Source organism: Tachypleus tridentatus, chromosome 11 (assembly GCF_004210375.1).
Source record: "Tachypleus tridentatus isolate NWPU-2018 chromosome 11, ASM421037v1, whole genome shotgun sequence".
NCBI lineage: Eukaryota > Metazoa > Arthropoda > Merostomata > Xiphosura > Limulidae > Tachypleus > Tachypleus tridentatus.
In genome coordinates, this window is record NC_134835.1 from 20,142,992 (window position 1) to 20,162,490 (window position 19,499).

General features: G+C 31.6%; 1 protein-coding gene across 1 annotated transcript; it reads right to left on the minus strand.

The window, feature by feature from the left end:
• Nucleotides 1-5,834: 5,834 nt before the first annotated feature.
• On the minus strand, nt 5,835-7,245 carry LOC143231305 (uncharacterized). Its single transcript, XM_076465856.1, has 2 exons — nt 7,053-7,245; nt 5,835-6,467 (listed from the first exon to the last, which is right to left on the minus strand). The coding sequence occupies exons 1-2, from the start codon at nt 7,143-7,145 to the stop codon at nt 5,835-5,837; spliced, it is 726 nt and encodes a 241-aa protein (XP_076321971.1). The 5' UTR covers nt 7,146-7,245.
• Between the last annotated feature and the right edge of the window lie 12,254 nt (nt 7,246-19,499).

The following is a 19,499-nucleotide window of genomic DNA, read 5'->3' on the forward strand; positions in this document are numbered from 1 at the left end:
CCTGGTTTTTGAATAAATTTGGTATTAACTGGAATGTCATATTTTGTTACTAGTTTTTGCCAAATGTTGGTTATTTGTTTGCTGATGTCAGAAATATATGGTATACAGTAGTATATGGTTTCTTGGTTTTTGATTCGTGAGCTGTATTTACTTTAGTTGGTTGATTTTGCTTTCTGTCTAGGTGTGTGCTTATAATGTTTTCTACGGTTTGTGGAGGAAACTTATTGATGCTGATGAATTATTGTTTTATTTTGTCTAATTCATCGTTAATTTTATCTGGTGAGCATAGTTTTATGGCTGTGTTTATTTGGTTTCTTAGTATGTTGAGTTTTTGTTTTGTTTCATGCGCTGAGTCCCAAGGAATGTATAGTCCAGTATGGGTGATTTTTCGGTGGATTTCTGTTTTGAATTGTGTGTCGGTTCTTGTAATTTTGAGGTTAAGAAATGATATTTGATTGCTTTCTTCCTGTTCACATGTGAAGTTAATGTTGGGATGTATAGAGTTAATGTGATTGAAAAAATTAAGTATGTGTTCTGTAGATTTGAATCCCGCAACCGTGTCATCTACATATCTGTACCAGTATAGTGGTGGATGTAATGCTGTGTTAATTGCTTGTGTTTCAACTTGTGTCATAAAAATATTGGCTAGAACTGGTGATACTGGGTTGCCCATGCTTAGGCCATTTGTTTGTATATAGTTTTGGTTGTTGAACATGAAGTTTGTCTTTATCGTGGTGAATTCTATGAGGGTTGCTAACTGGTTACTGGGAATTTCTATAGTTGGGTTAGGGTCTCGGATATAGAGTTCTAAGGCTATCTTGCAGGCTTCAGTGGTTGAAACTTCTGTAAAGAGGGATATAACATCTAAACTGGCCATTAAGGCTTTATGATTAAGTTGATTTAGATTAGACTTGAAATTAAAAGTCTTTGATGAATGAGCTGGCTGATGTTACATATTTTGAGAATGCCCATGCTATGTATTTACCAAGATTGTAATTAAACGATTCATATGTGGACATTATTGGTCGTAATGGACAATCTGGTTTATGAGGTTTGGGGATGCCGTATATTTGCGGTGTGCGTGAGTCGGTTTTACGTAGGTAGGAATAAAGTGTTTGTGAAATTGTGTTGGCTTTTTTCATTTGTAGTAGTAATTTGTACAGTTGCGTCTCGTGTGTCTTTGTTGGATTTGTGTGTATTGGTTTAAATTTGTTCGTGTCTGATAAGATGTTATTCATTTTTTGGACGTATTCATTCATGTTCATTATGACTATAGCGTTACCTTTATCTGCTTTTAGAATTTTTTTCTATATTGGAGAAACAAGTAGAAAAATGGAAACCAGATTCAAAGAACATAAAAAGTCACCTTCACACGTTTTTGAACACTGCAAGTCAAATAAACACAACATAACCATAGAAAACACTCAAATACTAAATAAAGAAACAAACATAAACAAACGCAAAATTAAAGAAGCCTTACTTATACAACAACTTAAACCCAAAATAAACCAATATAAAGGAACGCCTTTATACCTATATCAATATAATAAAATAAATAAAATTATATATTCAAACATCTAATACCGCCCTCTACATTTCGACACACAGTTACACAACCCCTTTCAAACATGTGGTCAGCTTCCGGTCAGTTACCTCTTTCTTTGTGAACCTGACGATGACCGAAGAAGGTCGAAACGTTGTTCGCTCTTCTATGTAAAATATTTTCTAAACCCAAACGAGCCGTTTTTGCATATAAAAAAGAGACATACATACTAGCACAATATATTTGCAAGGATTGCTGTAACGTAAAGAAAACAAAAAGCGACATACATACTAGTACCATGTGTTTGCTGTAATGTTATTCACTGCTAAGATTATAAACATTTTTGTGCATACCAGAACCACAATGGACTGACTGTGGTACATTCTTTATATTGAGGTTTTCCGACCAGTAGACTCGTGAAGTTAAATGGGCCTTCTTGTTTGTAAAGAATACTCCAGCGTTATTGATCGAGTATTTGTATTCTGTTTCTAACACACAGACACACAAAATTTATTAAAATGTTTTTTTCCAGTAAAGTTTAAGGCACATCATAGTTAATATGTGTAATTGTTCACTATACAACTATATAACGCTTTCAAAGTTGCTCTACGCTGAGCAGAATGTTAAACATCTGACCGCTCATGTCCAAAACTCTTTCTGAAAATACAAAGTTCTTCACAAGTGGACTTCGCGGATTGGCGTGTTATTGTAAACCATACAAGACACAACTTACTGTGTTTGTTTGGTAGTTGTTAAGAGCAAAGTTACACAAAGAACTATCTTCTGTCGACCAACACGAGCGCCGAAGTCCGGCTTTATTTGTAAGCCTGCAGACTTGCCGCTGAGCCACTGGACGTGGACGAGATTGGCTGAACGTGTAAGGTAACGACGGTAAATGGATGCAACATCCACCTTTCAGGTGTAGACTTCCATTCCCTGACTTTATTGTCAAACTTAGCAAGACATTTTTCTTAATATTTGACCGAAATATATTTCAGTAAATTGTTAGATTTAATTTCTAAAATTAGAAACAAAACATTTTGTTTTGATGTGAAAAATGATGATTATAAAATACTTTGAAGATTTGTTAACCGGAGTTATTGTTCTGAGTGTAGCTGTTCTCTATTGTCGTAATTCTAGACAATTCTAGTCTTGGCTTTACTTTTCCTAGCGAATCGTTTCGTGTGGAAAAACTTACGATAACAGTCTAATATTCCTATAATAACTTCTCGTTTTTCAAACACACATTCAAGCATTATTTTTCTTTTTTTGCCTAGTCTTATTATTCGCTTTACTTACGAGAAAATGTCCTAACCTAGGCCAGAAGACAACACCCGAATTCGTTTCTTATTCTTATTCATTAATAAAGCACAGACCTATAAGATATTTTTATTATCTTTTGTTTCTGCTGAGGAAGAGTTGCCCTCCCCCCCAATAAGACTTCACCTACTTTTGTTGTGACACAACGGTTTGCTTTGAATTTCGCGCAAAGCTCCACGAGGGCTATCTGCGCTAGCCGTCCTTAATTTAAAAGTGTAAGACTAGAGGGAAGGCAGATAGTCGTCACCACCCACAGCCAGCTCTTGGGCTACTCGTTTACCAACGAATAGTTGGATTGACCGTTACATTATAACGCCCCCCCCCCCACGGCTGAAAGGATGAGCATATTTGGTGAAATGGGGATTCGAACCCGCGACCCTCAGAGTACGAGTCAAGTACCTTTAACCACCTGGCCATGCCACGCCCGAGACATAATGGAAGTTTCTTTCCTAACGTTCCAGTTTGTTTGTCTGCTGGAATAAATCTCCCCTAAAATACATGGTCATAGATTTACTGATGTGTGTTTACAAGCTATTATATAGTTTTCCGCGGGTTCGAATCCCTGTCACACCAAATATTCTCCTCCTTTCAGCAGTGGGGGTGTTATAATGTGACGGTCAATCCCATTATTTGTTGGTAAAAGAGTAGCTCAAAAACAGGCTGTGGGTGGTGATGACTAGTTGCTTTCCTTCTGGTCTTACACTGCTAAATTAGGAACGACTAGCGCAGACTTCGTGCAGCTTTACACGAAATTCAAAAACAAACACAGTTTAGAGGGGTGGTGGTCGTAGAGGCTCTGTGTGTGTGTGTGTATGTGTTTCTTAATTAAGTGGGAACATTTTGCCACATGTAAGGTTTCAAGACACTCTGAGACTTTATATGAGTCCTACGATTTGATTTGCGATTTAAACGTCTTTTACAAATAGAGCATTCGTAACGCCTCTCCCCACTACGAGATCGAATATAAATACTGAGATTTTCAGAAATGCCAAATTCCTTGTTACACTTGGCGCAAGTGCACTGGACGCCTTTAGCAAGATTTCGTATATGGCCTTGCAAGTTACCCAAACACGGAAACACTTCGTCAGGAAAACGTCTACTTTTCTCTAGTTCTTTGTCATTATGACAATCAAAGTAGTGTTGCTCCAAGTCTGCAGATGTGTTAAACACTTGCAGGCATAAAGAGCACTTCTGTGTTGTTGTTGTATCCTCGTGCTTTTTTGTTGTGGTTTCAGAATGGAAACATGATTATCAGTTTCTGGTGACAGTTGGAACAGTGGTGGATCCGTGAGCCGGGTCCGTGCTGCAGCACGTGTTGCTGAATCTCATTAGCAGAAGTAAAAACTGTCTTGCATGTGTAACAAGTGTATCGGGCACTTCCATCGAAGCTGTGTTTAATCAAGTGACACTGTAGCTTGGGAAGTAGAGTCCAACACTTGATAGCACAATTTACACTCGTGCTGTGTCCTTTCTTGTACCAGGTGAGTACTGACGTCAACCTGGACTTCCGCCTCCGTTTCACTTTGACACTTCACACACCGAAACCTCCTCGTGTGTTTCTCTAATGTGGCGGTAGTTTCGCAGGTCACTTGACACTCGCTAGGTCGCAGGTTCTCACCCTTAGCGTGAAAACACTGTTTACACATGTAGATATGACCGTTCCCCCGCCTGGCTGTAATAATGAGCTCGTGCACGACGTACTCCCTTGAACAGACACAGCAGCTGTGTCGGAGGTCAGCTGGACTCAGGTGAAAGTCAATGTGCAGTTTGATCTCCTCTTCAGATTCCAACGTCTGTTGACACACTATACAAGAAACGGGTAAACTGTGGTCGTTGTGAAATTTCAGGTGTTTCATAAACTCCTCTTCGTTGTGAACATTTATGTTGCACGTGGTGCATGCGTGTCCTTTAATCGCTTTACAGTGAGTGAGTTTATGTTTCGATAGTTTATCTACCGACGCAAACTTCTCGTCACACGATCGGATAGGTGGAGTAGCAGCGTGGATTCTCACGCGGGTTTCGAGCTCTGAGTGGGACTTGAAACGTTTTCTACAACGAGTACAAAGCAAACTTACCGTCACTGGTTTCACTTTTTTGGAACCAGCTGCGAAGTTTTGGAAATGACGACCACTAAGCTGAGACTTAAAACAGAAAATTTCGTTACAAATATCACAGCAAAACCTTCTTTGGTCCTCTGTGTTGCTTGTTGTTTCATTGCTACTTCGGGAGGGCGCGAAGCTAGAAATTTCATCCATAAGTTGGTTATGGTCACTACCAGAAATTGTCGTTCTGTCGTTGGCTATGAGGTCGGATGAACGGGAACTCGACATCTGATCTCTAGCGATTTTGCTCGAAGTTAAAGAATCAATAGAATGGTGCGACTGAACGTGTTTATCTAAGAGGTACTCTTCGTGGAATGTCTCAGTACACACTTTACACGGGTACTGTTTCTTGTGCGTACTGAGATGGTGTCTCAGTGACTCCTCAGTTGGAAAGCTCTGGTTACAAAGAAGACAACAAAATGGTCGAAACCGGAGCAAATGCGCAACTTTTACGTGGACCTGAAAGTCTAGCTCTGAGCAAAAGACCGCGTTACAAGAAGTGCACTTCAGCACAGTGTTTTCACGACTGTGCTTCATAGCGAAGTGCACTTGGATGTTCACTTTGGAATCAAATACTTCCTCACACAATGAGCACCAATAAAAATGGACAGCGTGAATGTCGAGCAGGTGCTTTTGTAATTCGTCTGGTTTAGAGAATAGCTTCAAACAGTATTGACAACCATGCTTGATAGATGCCGTCAAAAAATGACCAATCATGTGATTAGTCAATTGGTATTCTGCATTAAATTGGACTTCACATTTAGAACACTCATATGTTCGAGCAGCAATGTTTAACTGATATTTAAGACGAGTTTTAAGGGTCTCGAAATCTAAGAAAGCAGTGTTATATAGTATAGAAGTGGAAGAGTTTAGGTGTGAAATGTCCTTATGTAAGAGGTCATCAGTAGGTCTTGAGTTGTGACTGGTGTTCGCTTTATGTTTTTGTACATTGCAGAAGAGTTTTGGTGAGAATCCCTATTGTATAACGGTTCATCAGTAGGTTCTAAACTGTGGTTGGAGCTTTTAGATTCACCACTAGCATTATTATCTGGATCTCCTGGATATATATTTTGCTGGAAAGTGAGAACCTTGTGTTTGGTATTGACGTGATCTGTGAGCTGCGAAACACTGGAGAACCCCATTGTACACTGAGTGCAAAAGACCTTTTCTTGCGCAAAGAAACCAAATCCATTGATACCGTGGGCTGTCATTCGATGTCCTATGAGCTTGTACATACTGCTAAATTTTGTATTACAATATTCACAGCCAAATTTCTCTTTATAGTCTTGTGGTTCATAGCGTCCGATGTAAGACACTGGAGATATATTTAGGAATGGAGCGAAATTACTACTAGAGGGCACGTGGATAGCTTGAACATGAAGCTGTAGGGCTTCAAAACAGGAAAAATTGGTTTTGGAGCAGAATCCACACTCAAGCTTAGGAACTTTGAGATTAATTCCAGATCTTCTCTCCAGATGGCTACTGTCTTCATCCTCGTGAATCTTCGAGAAAGATAATATATTCTTAAATACATCACAATGTCTTTACATTTACAGCAACAATGTGAGAAAAACATATTACTGCATTGTCATTAGGGGAAATAGAAACAATGAGCAACAGACAATCGATTTATGTTTTACTAATGTAAACAGTAATCTTCCAAATTCCATTATTCAGCTTGGATGTGGGAAGAGGTATATTTCTTATTGTAGTATCGAATTGGAAAGTGTGACAACATAAAACAAACGATTTACTGTGATGTTATTCAAAATAAAACAGTAATAATAGATGGCGCTAAACTGTGATGTTATTCATAATAAAACAGTAATAATATATGGCGCTAACTACGCCCTCTGTCATAGATAATGAAACTAACCAAGTAGAATATTAAATGATTTACTATCCTCTTTGTATTGTTTTTAGCGTCACTGAATCTCGTGAAATGTTCTACAAACCGTTTGTTAACCAATTAGATTAGTAACAAACAAACAAAAAACAAAGATGCAGAGAAACAAACTGTGTTGTGCCACTAGAAGCACTATCTATGTTCAGTTCTGCCCCTTAGTGTCATGAGCTTACAAAGTTACCTTTCTGTGTGAAGCCAACTCGTCGGGACTGATAAATGTCTTCCTGCAAATGGAACAGTTTGACTGAACGTCCAAACGGTGGCGCTGTTTCATATGTTCATGTAAGGCACTGGCTGAGAAACTCACCGACCCGCACAAAACACAACGGTGAGAGGTTTCGTTCGGACTGGAACTGATTTTGTGACAAGTTTCAACGTGTTTCTGTAATAAATATTAAAATAATGTGGACTTTTAACATGATAAACTTTCTAGGGTGATAAAAATAACATGAACGTCTAACATAATCACCTTCTTAGGTGCTTTCTTTAAACGCTTTAATAAACCCTGTTTCTTTATTTTTCAACATGATAATGCTATGGCAGGAAACATTTCTCAGTCACTTAATGATGTCTTTCGGTAATCTCAAACTCAGTCAACAGGACGCCTACCGGTGATTGACAGATATATTATTTATACCAACAACGTCGTATCAGCTGATGACGATAATAAGATGTAAAACAAATATCATTAAGACAAAACTTGACGAGACAACTATATCACGTAGAAATCCTTCACGTAACATGGTTAATAAACACAGCGTCTGATAAATCTAACTGTAAACATCAGTAGATCAACGTAAGCGGCTTTCGTAGAGAAATATAACACATTAAATGAAAATATTCGCTCATCGAGGTAACATTGTTATATAAAAACATAACATTAGGTGCTCAAGGTTTCTAGGGAAATGTAATATACTATAATAAACATGAATGCATATTATTTAACTGGTCGTGTATATATAGAAATAAAGCACACTGTAGCTTCAGGTTCGGAAGACTCAATATACAAAATGCATACAGCAGCTCAAATATACAATTATTACTGCATCCCAATGGAACAGCGTTAAGTCTACGGATTTCCAATGCTAACATTATGGGTTCGATTCCTTTCCAAAGACACCGCAGATAGCTCGACGTGGCTTTGCTATAAGCAAAACACACACATAATTATTACTAAAGCACCAAGTTCGACACTTAAATAATATTCGTGTTCGGTGATATATACATATTTGTGTGAAATGTAACTTTAAGAGTAAAAAATGCATATGAAGTACGGTTCTAAGTCTTCTGGTGAACAACTAGCTGATTAAATGGTTGCTGAATAAATACAACAAACCAGGACGAATTAAGGACATGGTTGAATCTGTAGATCACTAACACCTGAATCTTGTATTTATGATCCACTTACCAAACGGAAAGCACACATTCAGTCAGTACTCCATTCGCATTAAGGGAATTTTTATCACTCTTATAAAGAGCGCGGCATGGCCACGTAATTAAATAGATCGACTGTTAACTCGAGTGGCGCGGGTTCAAATTCTGGTCACAACAAACGTGCTCGCCATTTTAGCCGTGGGGACGTTATAGTATCACGGTCAATCTCACTATTCGTTGATAAAAGAATGAGCAATGGGTGGAGATGACGAACCGCCTTCGTTTTAGAATTACGCTGCTAAATTAGGGACAGCTAGCACAAATACCCTCTTGTAATTTAGCTAGCACAAATACCATTTAGTAACTAGGGACAGCTAGCACAAATACCCTCTTGTAATTTAGCTAGCACAAATACCCTCTTGTAACTAGGAACAGCTAGCACAAATACCCTCTTGTAATTTAGCTAGCACAAATACCCTCTTGTAATTTAGCTAGCGCAAATACCCTCTTGTAATTTAGCTAGCGCAAATACCCTCTTGTAATTTTGCGCAAAGATTCCAAAAAACAAACATTCTTATAGCGCTCCAATATCTTAAGGTCCAAGAAACATTTCCTGACGGCAGCTCCTAACCCCAAATCTCTACCAACCACTTAGATTCTGTATGATTGTTTGATCTGAATGACGAGTGTTAGTTGAATATTATCACATAAGCCCAATTTGATATCACAATCAGTCTAGTGGTCTGAACCTCAGCACGTGTAACTCCAGTCATATATTTAAGTAACAATACCTCCAGTACTGGTAATTAAATCTATATGATATGATCAACAGATTTCTATTGCAATAGTTATCAATACTAATACAGCTACTTGACAAATAAAATGTTTAGCTTCATCTAATAATTATCTATAATAGTATATATAGAAGAATATTACAATATACAGTTCAAAGTAATAATTGTTTATAATAATACATATAGCTGAATATTCAAATGCTTAGTTGAAACTAATAATCATCTATAATAGTACATATAACTGGTTATTATGTTTTCTTTCCATCTAATAATCATCTATAATAGTGCATATAGTTCTGTATTATGTTCTCTTTCCATCTATAAATTATCTATAATAGTACATATAGCTGTGTATTATGTTCTCTTTCCATCTATAAATTATCTACAATAGTACATATAGCTGTGTATTATGTTTTCTTTCCATCTAATAATCATCTATAATAGTACATACAGCTGTTTATTATGTTTTTTTCTTTCCATCTAATAATCATATATAATAGTACATATAATTGTGTATTATGTTTTCTTTTTCATCTAATAATCATCTATAATAGTACATATAGCTGTGTATTATGTTTTCTTTCCATCTAATAATTATCTATAATAGTACATATAGCTGTGTATTATGTTTTCTTTCCATCTAATAATCATCTATAATAGTACATATAGATGTGTATTATGTTTTCTTTCCATCTAATAATCATCTATTATAGTACATATAGCTGTGTATTATGTTCTCTTTCCATCTATAAATTATCTACAATAGTACATATAGCTGTGTATTATGTTTTCTTTCCATCTAATAATCATCTATAATAGTACATACAGCTGTTTATTATGTTTTCTTTCCATCTAATAATCATATATAATAGTACATATAATTGTGTATTATGTTTTATTTTCACCTAATAATCATCTATAATAGTACATATAGCTGTGTATTATGTTTTCTTTCCATCTAATAATCATCTATAATAGTACATATAGCTGTGTATTATGTTTTCTTTCCATCTAATAATCATCTATAATAGTACATATAGCTGTATTATGTTTTCTTTCCATCTATAAATTATCTACAATAGTACATATAGCTGTGTATTATGTTTTCTTTCCATCTAATAATCATCTATAATAGTACATACAGCTGCTTATTATGTTTTCTTTCCATCTAATAATCATATATAATAGTACATATAATTGTGTATTATGTTTTATTTTCATCTAATAATCATCTATAATAGTACATATAGCTGTGTATTATGTTTTCTTTCCATCTAATAATCATCTATAATAGTACATATAGCTGGGTATTATGTTTTCTTTCCATCTAATAATCATCTATAATAGTATATATAACTGGGTATTATGTTTTCTTTCCATCTAATAATCATCTATAATAGTACATATAGCTGTGTATTATGTTTTCTTTCCATCTAATAATCATCTATAATAGTACATATAACTGTGTATTATGTTTTCTTTCCATCTAATAATCATCTATAATAGTACATTTAGCTGTGTATTATGTTTTTTTTTCATCTAATAATCATCTATAATAGTACATATAACTGGGTATTATGTTTTCTTTTCCATCTAATAATCATCTATAATAGTACATATAGCTGTGTATTATGTTTTCTTTTCATCTAATAATCATCTATAATAGTACATATAGCTGTGTATTATGTTTTCTTTTCATCTAATAATCATCTATAATAGTACATAGAGCTGTGTATTATGTTTTCTTTCCATCTAATAATCATCAATAATAGTACATATAACTGGGTATTATGTTTTCTTTCCATCTAATAATCATCTATAATAGTACATATAGCTGTAAGCATTATGTTTTCTTTCCATCTAATAATCATCTATAATAGTACATATAACTGTGTATTATGTTTTCTTTCCATCTAATAAACATCTATAATAGTACATATAGCTGGGCATTATGTTTTCTTTCCATCTAATAATCATCTATAATAGTACATATAACTGTGTATTATGTTTTCTTTTCATCTAATAATCATCTATAATAGTACATATAGCTAAGCATTGTGTTTTCTTTCCATCTAATAATCATCTATAATAGTACATATAACTGTGTATTATGTTTTCTTTCCATCTAATAAACATCTATAATAGTACATATAGCTGGGCATTATGTTTTCTTTTCATCTAGTAATCATTTATTATAGTACATATAGCTGTGTATTATGTTTTCTTTTCATCTAATAATCATAAATAATTGTACATATAGCTGGGCATTATGTTTCCTTTCCAATTAATAATCATCTATAATAGTACATATCGCTGTGTATTATGTTTTCTTTTCATCTAATAATCATCTATAATAATACATATTGCTGTGTATTATGTTTTCTTTTCATATAATAATTATCTATAATAAGTACATATAGCTGTGTATTATGTTTTCTTTTCATCTAATAATCATCTATAATAATACATATTGCTAAGTATTATGTTTTCTTTTCCATCTAATAATCATCTATAATAGTACATATAGCTGTGTATTATGTTTTCTTTCCATCTAATAATCATCTATAATAATACATATTGCTGTGTATTATGTTTTCTTTTCATATAATAATTATCTATAATAGTACATATAGCTGTTTATTATGTTTTCTTTTCATCTAAAAATCATCTATAATAGTACATATAGCTGTGTATTATGTTTTCTTTTCATCTAATAATCATAAATAATAGTACATATAGCTGAGCATTATGTTTCCTTTCCAATTAATAATCATCTATAATAGTACATATCGCTGTGTATTATGTTTTCTTTTCATCTAATAATCATCTATAATAATACATATTGCTGTGTATTATGTTTTCTTTTCATATAATAATTATCTATAATAGTACATATAGCTGGGTATTATGCTTTCTTTTCATCTAATAATCATCTATGATAGTACATATAGCTGGGTATTATGCTTTCTTTTGATCTGATAATCATCTATAATAGTACATATAGCTGTTTATTATGTTATCTTTTCATCTAATAATCATCTATAATAGTACATATAGCTGTGTATTATGTTTTCTTTTCATCTAATAATCATCTATAATAGTACATATTGCTGGGTATTATGTTTTCTTTCGAACTAATAATCATCTATAACAGTACACATAGCTGGGCATTATGTTTTCTTTCCATCTAATAATCATCTATAATAGTACATATAGCTGGGTATTATATTTTCTCTTCATCTAATAATCATCTATAATAGTACATATAACTGGGTATTATGTTTTCTTTTCCATCTAATAATCATCTATAATAGTACATATAGCTGTGTATTATGTTTTCTTTTCATCTAATAATCATCTATAATAGTACATAGAGCTGTGTTTTATGTTTTCTTTTCATCTAATAATCATATGTAATAGTACATATAGCTGGGTATTATGTTTTCTTTCCAACTAATAATCATCTATTATAGTACATATAGCTGTGTATTTTGTTTTCTTTTCATCTAATAATCATCTATAATAGTACATATCGCTGGGTATTATGTTTTCTGTCCATCTAATAATCATCTATAATAGTACATATAGCCGGGTATTATGTTTTCTTTTTATCTAATAATCATCTATAATAGTACATATAGCTGTGTATTATGTTTTCTTTCCATCTAGTTATTATCTATAATAGTACATTAGCTGGGTATTATGTTTTCTTTCGGTCTAGTAATTATCTATAATAGTATAGTGGCTGAGCATTAAAGTGTTTATGTCCAACTAACAATTTTCTATGATAACAAAGCTAATTGACTAATTAAAATTGTCAGTTGGATCATTAGTTATAATTGTCAAGAAGGTTTACTGAGTTTTACAAAGTTTACTTCTGAACGTTTATGGTACTTAACAACTAATATTACAATTTGCAACATATTCAAACGTTTATTCGTGTCGTCAAATCCCACATAAAACTTAATGAGTTTAATATATGCTGCTGATCCGCTATAACATGATAAACTATTGACTATTAAAACCTCTAGTTTAAGTAGCTAGTTTAGTATCAGGTGATAAGTTGTGGCTATTAAACCTCTATTTTATGTCGCTAATCTTGTATAACATGATAAATTTTTTGGCTATTAAAACTCTTGGTTCTGGATATTAGTCCCATGTAAATAACACAGTGAATTTGGTGACAACAAGAATATTTGGTTCTAGACTATTACCCTAGGTGGCAGCACATCCTTCTGGCTATTAAAACCAATCGTCCGCACTATTTAACAAATTGTGTACAGAATGTTGAACATTTAGTTGAGACTGATAAACCCATAATAATAAAAATAAACCCAGGTAATAATTTTATAGTAGTCTGGCTATCGTTACTTGATTCATTTATATTTCGCATACAAACTATCAGCACAGTACATTGTTACTATCACTACAGTACATTGTTACTGTCAGTGCAGTATATTGTTACTATCAGTACATTTTATTGTTACTGTCAGTGCAGTATATTGTTACTATCAGTACATTTTATTGTTACTATCAGTGCAGTATATTGTTACTCTCAGTACAGTACATTGTTATAATCAGTGCAGTATATTGTTACTATCAGTACAGTATATTGTTACTATCAGTACAGTACATTGTACACTATTAATTTTTACAGTACATTGGTTTACTATCAGTAGCAGTATATTGTTACTATCAGTTGTTGTACATTGTTACTATCAGTACAGTATATTGTTACTATCAGTACAATTATATTGTTACTATCAGTACAGTACATGGTTACTATCAGTACAGTACATTGTTACTATCAGTACAGTATATTTATTTACTATCAGTACAGGTACATTGTTACTATCAGTACAGTATATTGTTACTATCAATTTTTTATATTATATTGTTACTATCAATTTTTCAGGTACATTGTTACTATCAGGTACAGTACATTGTTACTATTAGTACAGTACATTGTTACTATCAGTACAGTACATTGTTACTATCAGTACAGTATATATTTATGTTACTATCAATTTTTTACAGTACATGGTTACTATCAGTACAGTTACATTGTTACTATTAGTACAGTATATTGTTACTATCAGTACATTTACCGCATTGTTACTATCAGTACAGTTACATTGTTACTATTAGTACAGTACATGGTTACTATTGGTACAGTATATTGTTACTATCAATTTTTAGTTATATTGTTACTATCAGTACAGTACATTGTTACTATCAGTACAGTATATTGTTACTATCAGTACAGTATATTGTTACTATCAGTACAGTACATGGTTACTATCAGTACAGTACATTGTTACTATTAGTACAGTATATTTGTTACTATCACTATCAGTTATATTGTTACTATCAATTTTACAATACATTGTTACTATCAGTACAGTATATTGTTACTATCAGTACAGTACATTGTTACTATCAGTACAGTATATTGTTACTATCAGTACAGTATATTGTTACTATCAGTACAGTACATGGTTACTATCAGTACAGTACATTGTTACTATTAGTACAGTATATTGTTACTATCAGTACAGTATATTGTTACTATCAGTACAGTATATTGTTACTATCAATTTTTAATTTACATTGTTACTATCAGGGTACAGTATATTGTTACTATCAGTACGGTATATTGTTACTTTCAGTACAGGTATATGTTTATTATCAGTTTTAGTATATTGTTACTATCAGTACAGTATATTGTTACTATCAATTTTACAGTACATTGTTACTATCAGTACAGTATATTGTTATACTATCACAATTTTGGTATATTGTTACTATCAGGTACAATTACATGGTTACTATCAATTTTTTGGTACATTTGTTTACTATTAGTACAGTATATTGTTACTATCAGTACAGTATATTGTTACTATCAGTACAGTTACATTGTTACTATTGTAGTACAGTTTACATGGTTACTATTGGTACAGTATATTGTTACTATCAATTTTTTGGTATGTATTGTTACTATCAGTACAGTACATTGTTACTATCAGTACAGGTATATTGTTACTATCAGTACAGGTACAGTATATTGTTACTATCAGTACAGTATATTGTTACTACAGTGCAACATTACTATCAGTACGGTATATTGTTACTATAAATTTTTTAGTATATTGTTACTATCAGTACAGTACATTGTTACTATCAATTTTGTTACTATTTTTTTCACATATATTTATTTACTATCAGTACAGTATATTGTTACTATCAGTACAAGGTATATTGTTACTATCAATTTTGGTACAGTATTTGTTACTATCAGTACAGTATATTGTTACTATCAGTACAGTATATTGTTACTATCGGTACAGTATATTGTTACTATCAGTACAGTATATTGTTACTATCAGTACAGTATATGGTTACTATCAGTACAGTATATTGTTACTATCAGTTTTACATGGTACTATTACAGTACATTTATTACTATCAATTTTGGTATATTGTTACTATCAGTACAGGTATATTTACAGAATTTTGTTTTGGTATATTGTTACTATCAGTACAGTATATTGTTACTTTAGTACAGTATATTGTTAATTTCAGTACGTTTACATCAATACTAGGTATATTTGTTATATTGTTACTATTGGTACAGTACATGGTTACTATTGGTACAGTATATTGTTACTATCAATTTTACAGTATATTGTTACTATCAGTACAGTACATTGTTACTATCAGTACAGTATATTGTTTACTATCAATTTTATGGTATATTGTTACTACTATCAGTACAATTTTATACTATTAGGTATATTTATTTACTATCAGTACATCAGTACAATTACATTGTTTATTAGTATACATAGTTACTTGATAGTATTATTTACTATCAGTACAGTATATTGTTACTATCAGTACAGTACATTGTTACTATTAGTACAGTAGTATTGTTACTATCAGTACGAGTATATTGTTTACTATTAGTACGGTACATTTTGCTATTAGTACGGTATATTGTTACTATCAGTACGAAGTATATTGCAGTATCATTGTTACTTGTTATATCAATTTTGGTATATTGTTACTATCAATTTGAATTACATTACAGTTACTATCAGTATTAGTATATTGTTACTATTAGTACAGTACGGTATATTTACTATTAGTACAGTATGGTGTTTGCTATTAGTACAGTTATTGTTACTATTGGTTTTGTACATTGTTACTATCATTTTTACAGTTTATTGTTACTATCAATTTTCAGTATATTGTTACTATCAATTTTGTACAGGTATATTGTTACTATCAATTTTAGTTACATTGTTACTATTGGTACGGTATATTGTTACTATCAGGTACAGTATATTGTTACTATCAGTACAGTTTTACATTGTTACTATCCAGTACAGTACATTGTTACTATTAATTTTTGAGTATATTGTTTACTATCAGTTTTGGTACATTGTTACTATCAGTACGTAGTATATTGTTTACTATCAGTACAAGTATTATTGTTACTATCAGTACAATTACAGTAGTTACTATCAGTTTACAATTTTGGTATATCCATTTACTTTCAGTACAGTGTTACTATTAGTACAGTATATGGTTACTATCAATTTTGTGGTACATTGTTACTATCAATTTTAATTATATTGTTACTATCAGTTATTTGTACAATTTTGTTACTATATTGTTACTATCAATTGTTACTAAGTACATTGTTACTATCAGTACAGTATATTGTTACTATCAGTACAGGTATATTGTTACTACCATACATTGTAGTACAATCATACATTTTTGTTATCACTTATCAGTATATTGTTACTATACAATTTTCAGTTAGTACTATTGTTACTATCACAGACATTTGTTACAATTTTGAGTATATTGTTACTATCAGTACAGTATATTGTTACTATCAGTACAGTATATTGTTACTATCAGTACAATTATTATAGTTACTATATCAATTTTTAATTTTATTCAGTATGTTATTCAATACATGGTACTATTACAACATACATTGTTGTCTATCAGTACATATACTATTAATCAGTACAGTATATTGTAATACAACCCTACAATGACATATATGTTACCCAGCAATTGCAGGTACATTGCAGTACAGGTTTTGCTGGTACTATCAGTTACAGTATATTGTTATTCAATTTTGGGTATGTTGTTATGTTATCTGCACGGTATATTGTTACTATCAGTTACTATTACAGTACTATCAGGGTACAGTATATTGTTACTATCAGTACAGTATATTGTTACTATCAATTACGGTTTTATCGGTTACTATTAGTACATTATTGTTACTATCAGTATAGTATATTGTTATATTGTTACTATCAGTACAGTATATTGTTACTATCAGTACAGTACATGGTTATATCTTAGTTACTATATATTTTTACTATCAGTACAGTATATTGTTACTATCAATTTTAGTACATTGTTACTATCAGTACAGTATATTGTTACTATCAGTACAGTATATTGTTACTATCAATTACAGTACATGGTTACTATTGTTACTATCAGTTTTGTTATATTGTTACTATCAGTACAGTATATTGTTACTATTAGTACAATATTGTTACTATTAGTACAGTTTATGTGGTTACTATTAGTACAGTATATTGTTACTATCAGTACAGTATATTGTTACTATCAGTACAGTTATATTGTTACTATCAGTACAGTATATTGTTACTATCAGTACTATTGGTACATGGTTACTATTAGTACAGTATATTGTTACTATCAGTACAGTATATTGTTACTATCAGTACAGTATATTGTTACTATCAGTACAGGTACATGGTTTAGTATCAATTTTGGTACATGGTTACTATCAAATTTCAGTTACATTGTTACTATTAATTTTTTTTTTACTTTTTGTGATTTTTATTAGGTACAGTATATTGTTTACTATCAGTATTTGCAGTACAGTTTTATTGTTACTATCAGTTTTAATTACATTGTTTACTATCAGTACAGTACATTGTTACTATCAGTACAGTATATTGTTACTATCAGTACAGTATATTGTTACTATCAGTACAGTATATTGTTACTATCAGTACAAGTATATTGTTACTATCAGTACAGTATACATTGTTACTATATCAGTACAGTATATTGTTACTATCAGTACAGTATATTGTTACTATCAGTACAGTACATGAGTGCTATTGGTACTTCCTATTTACATTGTTACGGTATTTACTATCAGTACAGTTATATTGTTACTATCCGATTTTGTACAGGTACATGGTTTCACTTTGTTGGTATGTTACTATTGGTACTATTATGTTATTTACTATCAGTACAGTATATGGTTACTATCGGTACAGTACATTGTTACAGTATATTGTTACTATCAGTACAGTATATTGTTACTATCAGTACAGTATATTGTTACTATCAGTACAATACATTGTTACTTATAAGTACAGTATATTGTTACTATCAGTACAGTATATTGTTACTATCAGTACAGTACATTGTTACTATCAGTACGATACATTGTTTACTATCAGGGTACAGTACATTGTTACTATCAGTACAATTATATTGTTACTATCAGTACAGTACAGTACATTTGTTACTATCAGTACAATTATATTGTTTTAAATTACAGTATATTGTTACTATCAGTACAGCAGTGCATGTACAGTTTACTATTGTTACGATATATTATTTACTATCGAGTACGGTATTTGGTACTATGCATATTGTATTACAGTATATTGTTACTATCAGTACAGTATATTGTTACTATCAATTTTAATTACATTATGTTACTATCAGTACAGTTATATTGTTACTATCAATTTTTTTGGTATATTTGTACATCAATGTTAAGTACATTGTTACTATTGAGTACAATCACACATGGTTACTATCAGTACAGTATATTGTTTACTATCAGTTTTGAGTACATTGTTACTATCAATTTTCAGTACATTGTTACTATCAGTACAGTATATTGTTACTATCAGTACAATTTATATTGTTACTATTAGTACAATTATATTATTTACTATCAGTACGTACATATTGTTACTATCCAATTTTAGTATATTGTTACTATCAGTTTTAATTTACATAGTTGTACTATCAATTTTATTATATATGTTACTATCAGTACAGTATATTGTTACTATTAATTTTTTACATTACATGTATTGTTACTATTACATTTTTGATATATTGTTACTATCAGTACAGTATGTATTGTTACTATCAATTTAATTACATTATATTGTTACTATCAATTTTACAGTATATTGTTACTATCAGTATATTTTCTAGTATATTGTTATTTACTATTGGTACAATTATATTGTTACTATCAATTTTACAGTATATTGTTTACTATCAGTACAATTTATATTGTTACTATCAGTACAGTACATTTGTTTTCTTATCAGGGTACAGTATATTGTTACTATCAGTACAGT